This window comes from Danio aesculapii, chromosome 23, assembly GCF_903798145.1.
Source record: "Danio aesculapii chromosome 23, fDanAes4.1, whole genome shotgun sequence".
Classification (NCBI taxonomy): Eukaryota; Metazoa; Chordata; class Actinopteri; order Cypriniformes; family Danionidae; genus Danio; species Danio aesculapii.
In genome coordinates, this window is record NC_079457.1 from 47,839,030 (window position 1) to 47,851,959 (window position 12,930).

At 40.1% G+C, this 12,930-nt stretch overlaps 1 protein-coding gene across 1 annotated transcript in view; it reads right to left on the reverse strand.

Moving 5' to 3' along the window:
• rabggta (Rab geranylgeranyltransferase subunit alpha) overlaps window positions 1-12,930 on the reverse strand; it is a 36,781-nt gene that overhangs the window by 8,119 nt on the left and 15,732 nt on the right. The window contains exons 6-13 of the mRNA XM_056449654.1: window positions 11,215-11,463; window positions 8,717-8,800; window positions 8,495-8,577; window positions 6,537-6,632; window positions 5,790-5,895; window positions 5,570-5,621; window positions 1,757-1,845; window positions 1,543-1,631 (exon numbers count right to left, since the gene is read on the reverse strand). Coding sequence (XP_056305629.1) covers window positions 1,543-1,631; window positions 1,757-1,845; window positions 5,570-5,621; window positions 5,790-5,895; window positions 6,537-6,632; window positions 8,495-8,577; window positions 8,717-8,800; window positions 11,215-11,463 — 848 coding nt within the window. The remainder of the gene's footprint in view (window positions 1-1,542; window positions 1,632-1,756; window positions 1,846-5,569; window positions 5,622-5,789; window positions 5,896-6,536; window positions 6,633-8,494; window positions 8,578-8,716; window positions 8,801-11,214; window positions 11,464-12,930) is intronic.

Here is a 12,930-nt window from a genome sequence, read left to right on the forward strand (position 1 = left end):
GACCCCAGATTAATAAAGGGACTAAGCCGAAAAGAAAATAAGTGAATGAATTTAAACTATTTCAACTACATAAAATTCAACTATTTCAATTTCAACTATATCAATTTTAACTGTTTCAACAACATAAAATTCAACTATACCAATTTCAACTATTTCAATTTCGCTATTTCAACTACATAAAATTCAACTATACCAATTTCAACTATTTCAATTTCAGCTATTTCAACTACATAAAATTCAACTATACCAATTTCAACTATTTCAATTTCAGCTATTTCAACTACATAAAATTCAACTATACCAATTTCAACTATTTCAATTTCAGCTATTTCAACTACATAAAATTCAACTATACCAATTTCAACTATTTCAATTTCGCTATTTCAACTACATAAAATTCAACTATACCAATTTCAACTATTTCAATTTCAGCTATTTCAACTACATAAAATTCAACTATACCAATTTCAACTATTTCAATTTCGCTATTTCAACTACATAAAATTCAACTATACCAATTTCAACTATTTCAATTTCAGCTATTTCAACTACATAAAATTCAACTATACCAATTTCAACTATTTCAATTTCAGCTATTTCAACTACATAAAATTCAACTATACCAATTTCAACTATTTCAATTTCAGCTATTTCAACTACATAAAATTCAACCATACCAATTTCAACTATTTCAATTTCAGCTATTTCAACTACATAAAATTCAACTATACTAATTTCAACTATTTCAATTTCAGCTATTTCAACTACTTACAATTTAACTATACCAATTTCAACTATCTCAATTTCAGCTATTTCAACTAAATAAAATTCAACTATACTAATTTCAACTATACCAATTTCAACTATTTCAACTACTTACAATTCAACTATACCAATTTCAGCTATTTCAACTACTTACAATTCAACTATACCAATTTCAACTATCTCAATTTCACCTATTTCAACTACATTCTACACAAAATTGTAAAAGTATGACATCCGTTCATCCGCTATCCCATATATCATGGGTTTGTTCGTTCATCTGTTGAACCATTCCTTCATTCAGCAGAACTCATAATTTGCTTTCAATGTGAGAAAAGTTCACTGGAGAAATAGATTATATTAAGGTTTAACACTATATTTTTGATGAAATCTCTAAAACTGTAGTTGGATTACCAGTGTTAAAAAAATGCTTCGAACGAATGAACTGAATAAAATAGCTCTCTCACAGAATAAAAGCCAACACATTCACATAAAACATGCTTGATAGTTAAAGTGCTTTTAAAAATAAAGGATTTTCTCGCTGTATTAAAAACTAATGGCTAATCCTGGCGTGAGTGATTATCATGTAATGAGAATCATGTAATAATGACTAATGGCAGATGTAGTACGTCTGAATTTCCTTTATACGAGTAGTAGCTGATTTTAGATGCAGCCTTTTTGTTGGTTTTTGATTAAAATGGAGGTATTGGACATATTCTGGGATTAGTCAATAGTAGTTGGTCATTGGTCAGTGTTGCGGCTGTGCCCTCGTGTTCTTACTTTAAGGGTTTGGAAATGTGCCAGAGTCTCTTTCTCATGGCCCAGAGGATCCAGAGCTCTCATCAGGAGGATAATAGTCAGCAGACACCCTGAAAACAAACACACACACACACACACACACACACACTTTCTCTTTCTCTTGTTTGGCTGCAAACACGAATGCTATGTGAAGTATGCATGCTCAATGCACATATACACACACACACACACTTACATTTGTTCTGAGGTTCGAGATCCAGCAGCTGATTGCAGGACTGAAGCTCAGCCTGAAGAACTGAACTCTTCTCTACCGACAGCTCACTCCTGACACACACACACACACACACACACACCAATGCAGAAACATTTGTGAGAGAGACATATACAGGCACATATAAACATGGAAACACACACGGATATTGAAACACACACATACAGAGAAACTTACAGACAGACACACACATGCGCACACAGAGAGAAACGAACAGATACACACAAATACAGAGAAACACACACACACACAGACACACACACGCACACGCGCACACACACACACACACACATGAACAAACAAACACAAACACACACACACAAAATACAGAGAAACACACACAGACATAAACAAACACACACATACACACACACACACATAGACATAAACTAACATAAACAGACAGACACACACACACACACAAACACAAAAACAAACACAAACACACACAGAGACACGCACACAAACAAACACACACACAAACACAAACAAACACACACACACACACACACACACAGAAATAGACACACAGACACACACACACACACATAAATACACACAGACACACACACAAAAACAAACACACAGAAACACACACACACATAAATACACACAGACACACACACACACAAAAACAAACACACAGAAACACACACACACATAAATACACACAGACACACACACACACAAAAACAAACACACAGAAACACACACAAAAAAAACAAACACACAGAAACACACACACACACACATAAATACACACAAAAACAAATACACAGAAATAGCCACACACAAACACAAAAACAAACACACACACACACACAAACAAACAAACACACACACAGAGATAGACACACAGAAAAACAAACACACAGACACACACACACACATAAATAAACAAACACACACAGACACAAACAAACACAAAAACAAGCACACACAAACACACAGAGACACACACACACAAACATTAACAGACACAAACACAGACAAATAGCAAACGGACACATGCACACACACACACATGCACACCCACAAGCACACGTACACAATCACAGAAAACACACACACACACACACACACACACACACACACACACACACACACACACACACACACACACACACACACACACACACACACACACACACACACACACACACACACACACACACACACACACAGATAGCAGGTGAGATTATAACAGTTAGATTGCAGTGACTGAAACACACCCAGTTAATAAATGTGAGCGAACTGGAATCCTGCACAGTGATTGACAGGCTGTGGGCGGGACTCAAAGCAGCCAGACGGTGTTTACACAGAGCTGTGATTTCTCAGCTCAGCTATTTCACTGACGTCTGCCGTCAACCCTAAAACTAAACACTCACAGCTGCTTCAGTGATCAAATCACAACTGTAAACTGGTTAAGCATGTCAACTGTGAATAATACACACTTAGGGACCGATCACACCGAACACGCTTTTCAGTTTACGATTAAGACAATAATCTGATTAAGAGTTAACCATGTAAACGAACTAAAGAGAAATCGAATTAAGGAGTATGCCGATTTTAGTCGCATTATTACAGTGCAGACATGTAAACACCTTAATCGAACTATTACCGTCATGTAGGGCCTTTTGCCACGTTTTGCGACAGGATAGTCCACACACACACACACACACGACACTGCGCCTACCGAGTCAGTGAAGACCACAGACACCTGCATCGTGAAACCCTACTGAAAAAAACTGCTTAAACCAGCCTAGGCTGGTTGGCTGGTTTTAGCTGGCCGACCAGGCTGGTTTTAGAGAGGTTTTGGCCATTTTCAGGCTGGTTTCCAGCCATTTCCAGCCTGGTCTTAGCTGGTCAGCCTGGAAAATGAACAGCTAAAACCAGCTTGACCAGCCAAAACCAGCTATGTCCAGCTTAAACCAGGCTGGTCAAGCTGGTTTTAGTTGAATTTAGCTGGTCATTTTCCAGCCTGACCAGCTAAGACCTGAAAATGGCCAAAACCCCTCTAAAACCAGGCTGGTCAACCAGCTAAAACCAGCCAACCAGCCTAGGCTGGTTTAAGCTGGATTTTTAAGCAGGGAATGCAGAGTTTTTTTTCTTCTTCCACTTAGCATGCAGCATGCGGTATGAACTTCCATTTAAACGTTACTCTTCCAGCAAATCATACATCCAATATCTCATTTGTCGGGTCGATTGAAAGTTTAAGTCGACAACTTAATAATGAAACACCCGAAATTACATGAAACTCTGGATGAAATGTGAATAGCGCGGTGACGCAATGACGTTAATCTAAGTAAGTGCTATAACAAGTAAAATGGGATCATGACAGAAACATTCAAATAGCACCTCATGTAAACGCCTTAATCTTATTATTGTCTTAACTAGATTAAGGTAAATAATTTGATTACCTTTTTTGCTGACAAGAAAATAAACGCGGTCTGCTTTTTAATTTTGCTAGGCATTGACTGAATCAGCTGCGCACTGTGCGTGAGTGTTGCTGTTATAATTTTAATATTTAATAATATTGAGATATTCAAGGCGACATGGTGGCGCAGTAGGTAGCGCTGTCGCCTCACAGCAAGAAGGTCGCTGGTTCGAGCCTTGGCTGGGTCAGTTGGCGTTTCTATGTGGAGCTTGCATGTTCTCCCTGCGTTCGCGTGGGTTTCCTCCGGGTGCTTCGCTTTCCCCCACAGCCCAAAGACATGCGGTACAGGTGAATTGAGTAGGCTGATTCATAGTGTATAAGTGTGAATGAGTGTGTATGGATGTTTCCCAGAGGTGGGTTGCAGCTGGAAGGGCATCCGCTGCGTAAAACATGTGCTGGATAAGTTGGCGGTTCATTTCACTGTGGCGACCCCAGATTAATCAAGGGAATAAGCCGAAAAGAAAATGAATAAATGAATGATCAGATTGTATAACCAAAGTCATACTAGATGAATTGTGCTGAAATAGTTATTAGATATGGACAAGTGTTTACCCCTTGTTTTCGGAAGTAAGCTGTGCAGTATGAATGTAATTTTATTATTGTTTTTATACATATGTAACTTATTTAATCTATTTTTAGTATGGAGAGCTCTGCTGTGACATGTGAATTTCCCTTTGGGGATTAATCAAACAAACAAATCAGTGCTTCTCTGATTGGGTAAAATATGCCTAGCCACACCCAGGGGCGGCACTGGCCGGTACGGGCCCCATGACAACATTCTGATGGTTTCATGGACGAAAGTGAAGAGCGGGATGGCGGTAAGGGGATGTTGCAGACAAAAGGGTGGGCGGTGATTTATGTCACGTACTAAAGGAAAGAGGGAGGGGGTGAGATTGGAGGGACCCTAAAAGTAACTCCAGGGGTGCCAAAATTGCTCCTGGCCATGCACCTCCAGCTGTGAGTGAAAGATGCAAGGAGGAGCTCAAAACTAAAGCCCCGCCCCCCTACTCAATATTCTGCTTCAGTTGGATACATGTCATCATACTGGCATAAAAGTCTGCAGCAACTTCCGGTTCACATCCAGGACTTCATGTGTTCATCCTTTTAAAATCATCCTGACCAAAATCTTTAGATATTATTTCAAAATGTCCTTATTTAATTATGTAGTTTTCTAATATACATATATTCTGGGACTGGAATGATCAGTGAACTGTTTGTTGCACACACATGCACACACACGCACACACACTTTCTCAATCTAAAAAGGCGAGCGCTTCACTTTCAGATGACAAGAGATAAACACTTTATAAAGATAAACAGCTGAGTTATTGCGGCAGTACCTGAACAGCTCCTGATCAGTGGCGGAGTCTCTGCACCAGCTTTCAGCACAGCCTGAACACAAGAGGTACAGCTCACACACATGCTGTCTGTCTCTCTCTATTGGTCAGAAGTGTGTGTGTGTGTGTGTGTGTGGGAGAGTGTCTCACCATTGTAGAGCAGTGTCTCTGTGTGTATGTATGAGTGTGTGTTTGTGTGTGTGGGTGTGTGTGTGTGTCTCACCAGTGTAGAGAGCGCAGTCTCTGTGTGTGTGTTTCTCTGTCCAGTGAACGGTCAGGTTGTGTTCATTACTGGCGTCACTGATGGAGCCGGCAGGAAGATCACACAGCTGACAGACACAGTTAAAGATTTGAACGAGTGTGTGTGTGTGTGTGTGTGTGTGTGTGTGTGTGTGCGTGTGTGTGTGTGTGAGTAAATAAAACTACAGCAAAACTAAAACAGATTCAGGAATTTCTCACAGTATTTCCTCTAATATTCGTTCTTCTGTAGAAAGTCTTATTTGTTTTATTTCAGCTAGAATAAAAGCAGTTTTTAATAGTTTTAACCCATTTTAAGGTCAATATTATTAGCCCCCTTCAGCAATATTAGTGTTGGATTGTCTCCAGAACAAACCACTGTTATACAATTACCCTAACTTTACCCTAATTACCCTAGTTAAGCCTTTAAATGTCACTTTAAGCTGAATACTAGTGTCTTGAAGAATATCTAGTCTAATATTATGTGCTGTCATCATGATACAGAGAAAATAAATCAGTTATTAGAGATGAGTTATTAAAACTATTATGTTTAGAAATGTGTGCTCTCCATATAACAGAAATTGGGGAGAAATGTATAAGAGGGCTAATAATTCTGCCTTCAGCAGTAGTTGATGATGCAGCGGATTGGGTGATTGGCTGCGCGTGCACAGCGTTTGCCGTGGGAACTTTGTATTGTATTTAATATAATAGAAGATGCTGAAGTGAAGGATACCCATACAGGACTGTGGCGCAGACGGGGATGTGCATTTCTCCACTGCACCTGCTGAGGCTGACCGTCCAGAACCAACATCAGACCCACTGAGCTGGCCTGAAAAACACACAGACGCTCATTTACATGTGATGACGAAAGAACAGTGGACGTGCACTGCAGCGGCTTTTCGTACTCATAATTTGGGTCTCGTTTCTAGTCCAGATATCTTTAAAATATAAATCAAATAGCATTGTCTAGACGAGTAAAACATATTGTCTGGTTTTTATTGTCTTGTTCAATTTAAGAAGTAAAATAATCTGCAAATGGGGTAAGTAAAATAACCTTGTTTACAGTTTCGCTCGCTTGTTTTCCCATTGGCAGGTTATTGAGCTTGTTTTAAGGAAAAACTCACTTCGTTGTGACTCATTATTTCTGAAAACAAGACAATATTTCTTACTTGTCTAGAAAATGCTTCTCGTTTTAAGAATGTTTAAGGGGGACCCATGATGTGAGCTGTTTGGACAGAACTTTAGTAGGTATAGTGTGTCCTAGCCTGATCTCACGAGAAAACGTAAGTATTTTACGTTTTCTCAGTTTAGTGGCTAATTCGTACGAGTTCAGTCGTACGAAATTGTACGATTTTAAAAAAGAGGCGTGGCACCTAACCCCACCCTTAAACCCATCCTTCATTGGGGAATGAGCAAATCGTACTAAATTGTATGAATTAGATCGTACGAATTCGTACGAATTAGCCACTAAATCAAAAAGTTACGAATTGCTGTGAGATTGTGTTGTGTGTCCTCATATTGAGGTTAAAATCCCTCCCATTTTGAGGCCCACCACAACTTGACGTAGGAGTGCGGTTTCCCCGCCCACCGAGTTGATTGACAGCCGCGTATTAACATGTCTCCGTAGTAATGTCTATAATCTTGTCAACAAGACAAGACGTGCGCAAAGAAACTGGGATTAAAAGATCTGTTCAGCTCTCTGTGATCATCAGTCATCATCAAATATGATCAAGAGTGAGTTTTACGAGTTTAACACATTTTTAAATCAGTGCATGTTTGTAATGAATTACAGTGATCTTACCGTCTTTATCACCAGAGCTGCGTGTTAGTACAATTATAAAGGAAGACGCTTCAATCTGGGTTTGTGGACGTTAAATCAGGTTTATTTTGTACATTAACATAACGGATATCCATACAGCAGTGGATATTAACCTGTATCCTGGCACATTTGCTGTGCAAAAACTGTTCAAAGTTAAACTGTTTATGTTTGTGTGTACGTGTGCGAACTTTGTAATGACATTGTGTGTGACTCATCGTAGCAGAAAGGCATCCGCTGCGTAAAAACGTGCTAGATAAGTTGGCGGTTCATTCCGCTGTGGTGATCCCGGATTGATAAAGGGATTAAACCCACAAGAAAATGAGTGAATGAATGTTTAGTGTGATTGTTATAAATATTTCAGATTAATAATAATGCTAGGCTGTCATTCTCTGTAGCGAATGCTTTAATGCAGGGGTGTCCAAACTCGGTCCTGGAGGGACGGTGTCCTGCAGATTTTAGCTCCAACTTGCCTCAACACACCTGCACGGATGTTTCTAGAAAGCCTAGTAAGTGCTTGATTAGCTAGCCCAGGTGTGTCTGATTGGGGTTGGAACTAAACTTTGCAGGACACCGGCCCTCCAGGACCGAGCTTGGACATGCCTGCTTTAATGCTATGGGTTTCACACTTACATATGTAATAGGACACAAGTGATGTGAAAAGCAGCTGGCAGGAGTAACAGAGAGTTTTGATGATGGTTTTTTTTTTTGGGATGCATTTATAAGACAAAATAAATGTTCTGACTACTACACATTTTTTGTCATGTCATTTAACATCACTGCTCCGGCGCTACGCCACACTAGCCTAAACCAAAGAAGAATGGCTTGTAAAACTGGAATATGGTTTTAATATTTGTGTTCTGTCGGCGACTTACATGAACAGGTTTGGAGAAGGCGACGGAAACTCTCTCACCCTCCCTGCTGACGTACACACAGCTGATCATCTCCTCTCTCTCCGCTACACACATGAGGTAAGAATACATGTTGTCAAATATACAGTCCAAAACACACAGACATGCACACTCACAGAGACAGACAGACAGACAGACAGACAGACAGACAGACAGACAGACAGACAGACAGACAGAGACACACACCTCTGCCCAGCAGCCAACGGTAGTAGAACCAGGCGCTCTGGTCATTGGGGTCAGTGAAGAAGGCATTATGGGCCAGCTCGTACTCTAGAAGTCAAAACACACGATCAAAATATGTCTCATTTCCACTGTTGGGCCAATAGCTCGCAGCACAGCATGCAAGCCCCACCCCAGAACGCCCCCCAAATCAAACGTGACACATCCCACCAAGTTCAGTGGGAAGAAACAAGTCAAATCAGAATCAGGCAGATACAGCACACCATCCTTATCATCACGAAACCATTCAAATGGAGACGACCAAAACAAGCAAGTGACACATTACTGCACAGCATTACATTATGTCTATACACACAGGCTTCTGTATTTTGACTCATTAGATTCATTTACTCGCCGACCATCGTACATCAAGCGGTCTCGCCACAAACAGAGGGATGACCCAGCGCACCATCCGTAATATAAAACCACAGAATTTCTCCGGTAATAACTCTGTATAACACGTAGGCTATTTTATAACAACGTTTAGCCCAAATGTTCCAGAGAGATCTAAAACATATACATTTTTCCCTAGGCTGTATGGCACTTAATAGGTAATTCCCTTTTATTTAAGATAATAATTTGTCAGCGCCAGTGGTGTAGTGCACTCCATGCACTCCAGTGCTCACGGCGACCCGAGTTCGATTCCGCCTCGCGGTCCTATGCCGATCCTTCCCCCTCTCTCTGCTCCCCATGCTTTCCTGTCAATACTCTCTACTGTCCTGTCTAATTCGGATGAAAACCCCTAAAAATAATTATAAAAAAAGATAATAATTTAACCATATTGCACATTATTTGGTTATCTTAAGTACAGGAAAACATTAAGGGCCCTATCATACACCCGGCACGACGCAATTGTTGTTTGCTAGTTTCAGCTTTGCGCAATAGTCGTTTTGACATTTCGCTCCACGCTGTTTAAATAGCAAATGCATTTGCGCTCATATGTGCGCCCATAGACGTTCTGATCTAAAAAAGGAGGCGTGTTGAGGAGCATTGCTGGCGCGTTGCTATTTTGAGAAACTATAATAGACCAGAACAAAGCTGGTCTATTGAACAGCGCAGAGCGCGTTAGTTACGCACCTCGCTTACGCATTGCTTAATACACACAGGGTGTACAGCAATACGCAAATATCTTTACATATGAAAAAGAATTGAAATATTAAGGATATATATAGGATATAATAAGGATATATAGCCTCTAGGATATAAATATAAAGGATTAAAATATTACAAAACATATTATTTTCTAGCCTACATAAATATAAAAACCAAACTTTCATGCCTTCTTCATCTCGGGGGGCTTTTCAGTTTATTCATGACAATTTGCTTTTGTATAATGTTTTATTATTATCAGTATTATTTATTATCTGCATATTTATATTTGTTTTATTAAAAACAAGCTTAGATTTGTCCACCTGTCAGGTTTTAGACCAGGGGTCACCAATCTTGTTCCTGAAGGGCCGGTCTCCCTCCAGGTTTTAGCTCCAACTTGCCTCAAAACACCTGCCTGGGTGTTTCAAATATACCTAGTAAGACCTTGATTAGCTTGTTCAGGTGTGTTTGATTAGGGTTGGAGCTAAAATCTGCAGGACATCGGCCCTCCAGGAACAAGTTTGGTGACCCCTGTTTTAGACCATATGGGGCACAGCATGTGTATTAGGATATAACTCAGTTGTTTGACCACACTTCATTATTGTTGTTCATTTATTCGTTTGCTGGAAATTAGAACTGAATTTAGAAATAGTTTTGAAACAAATCTTAGCGCTTTATAAACGAAATTAATTATTTATAGGCTAATGGATGTCTGTGCGTACAAGAAGTTTCCCTATCCACAAGAGTGAAAGTGAAAGTAAAAGTAAATAATGAGGAGGCTCATCTCTCATTCTGGCGCTGCAGATGCTCTGTTTAACTGTTTTCTCTCTAGTGAAGCGTTCAGTTTTTACACTTACAAAGTCCGTCATGTAAATAGCAAATGCGCTATGGCGCAACGCAACTGACTCTTAAAGGGAATGGGAGATAAGACTCTGATTGGTTTATTCTCAAAACACACCTATAACTCATTAAGAGAATAAGCTCAACCCTGTTAGACCGTGCGCCACGGGCGTAAAGCGGATTTTTCTGTCCTTATATTACCAAAAGTGGATTCTGACACACCCTTAATGTTTTTTTGGGCTTTGCGCATGGATTGTCAAAATAGAGCCCTAAGTGTTTTAGAACAACGAGCAAGTAATAAGGTGCAGTTTCTGATGGTTTCGCTAACCCAAAAAATGCTGTTTGAATGATTTGACTAATATCATGGTATCCAAATACTTCAGAAATAATATTTCAAAATTCCTCCGCTGTTTATTGTTTTTAGAAAATATCAAAAATCTTTTTTTCAGACAGGCCTCAATATTTTCAAAACCGCATGATGTGTTTATTTAAGAGATTTTAATTTAGTGTACATTGTGAGCGAGTGAATGGTTTACCTTTCAGCAGCTGCTCTTCACAGACTCTGTGCGAGTGAGTCTGAGGCGAGGCGGTGGGGGAGGGGCTTGTGTTATGGGCGGGGTCAGGCACTGGCTGTGGGCGGAGCTGCGGTAACAGTGTGCTCCTGTAATGCCAGCTGGAGTAGTTGGAGAAATTGGAGCCAATCAGACGGTCAGTAAACTGCAGCTCCTGCTCCACAGAAACGCCAGACTCCTTCACCACCAGCCGCCGGTAATCCCAGCAGTGGACTGAGGGAGGAAACAGAGACACACCAATGTGAAAGCCTGACCAACAAAAGAGTCGTTTCTTGATCATTGCATGCAGGGCGTCTGCAGGATATTAAAGTACGCATGAAATCAAAACTAACCATATTGATTTCATTAGCTCACATTGCTAGTTCTGTGCTGAACGATTCATCTGTGCATGTCATCAGGAAAAATGTTTTAGTAATCTTTAATTGAAATCTGAAAATGCACTTCCTGTTTGTTTTCAGTTAAATTCTCAAATTAGGTCAGTCTGAGGTAATGGGTGGAGCTAACATACTTAACCACGCCCATCCAGCTGTCAGATTGACAACAAACAGAAATGGTGAGGGGGAGGAGTCTGTTAGGCTGTAATAACTCTCCCCAAACCTTTTTCACCATCTTTCTGAATGAAACGCCTACGTTACTACATCCAATCAGCTCGTAGTAAAAAAAACAAGCCACGCCCACTGTTTTCTCATTCAATATTACGTTTCTCTAGGAACTGCATCACAATAGAAAAAAAAAAATGGTGGCAGCTTCCAGTTCATGTGGACTTTAAAAGGTTTTAAGCTCACTGCACACTCAAGTCTGAAACATTCATAAGTGTTTTTTTCGTACTCATATGCTAGAAACCCTTCACGTACACAAACCTTGCACACTGAGTCCGATGTGTATTAATTAATCCATTCTGAAAAACATTTCGGAGTGAGTTTAATCAGTGACACTTTGTTCTCCTCTCCCATAGAGGAATATAGGAATAGGCTGCATATTGTGCTCATCCAACACTAGAAGGAGAGTTCAGCTCATTATCAAAGCTCATTATCCCCAAACGCATGTTTATTTCAGGAAATCAGTGGAATTTTGATACATTGCTTGCGATACTTCACTCGTTTATGTACATAAACAAATACAGAACTGGCAGTACCTATAGACTATATTAGATTATAGATGTTTATAGGCACTGCCAGTTAGTATGTATTTAGTATGTTGTTGGAGACCATATAACTGAAATATGACCCTTTTTAATGTGTAATATGGGCTCTTTAATAATCAATAATGGCCATTCTTACAGTATAACACAGGGGTCACCAATCTTGGTCCTGGAGGGCCGGTGTCCCTGCAGGGTTTAGCTCCAACTTGCCTTAACACACCTGCCTGGGTGTTTCAAGAATACCTAGTAAGACCTTGATTAGCTTGTTCAGGTGTGTTTGATTAGGGTTGGAGCTAAAACCTGCAGGACACCGGCCCTCCAGGAACAAGTTTGGTGAGCCCTGGTATAACAGATGGCGGTCGCATTGACATATCAGAGCAACGGACTGAAAAAGACCATAAGGCGATTATAATGGCAGTGCGTCTAATGATTGTACACACACACATACACACACACCAAAAAGCAGCAGGGTAGAGGTGCACCAGTCACTGAATCCAGGATATAGTGGTTCTCAACTCTCCGCCATATTCTGTCTTTAT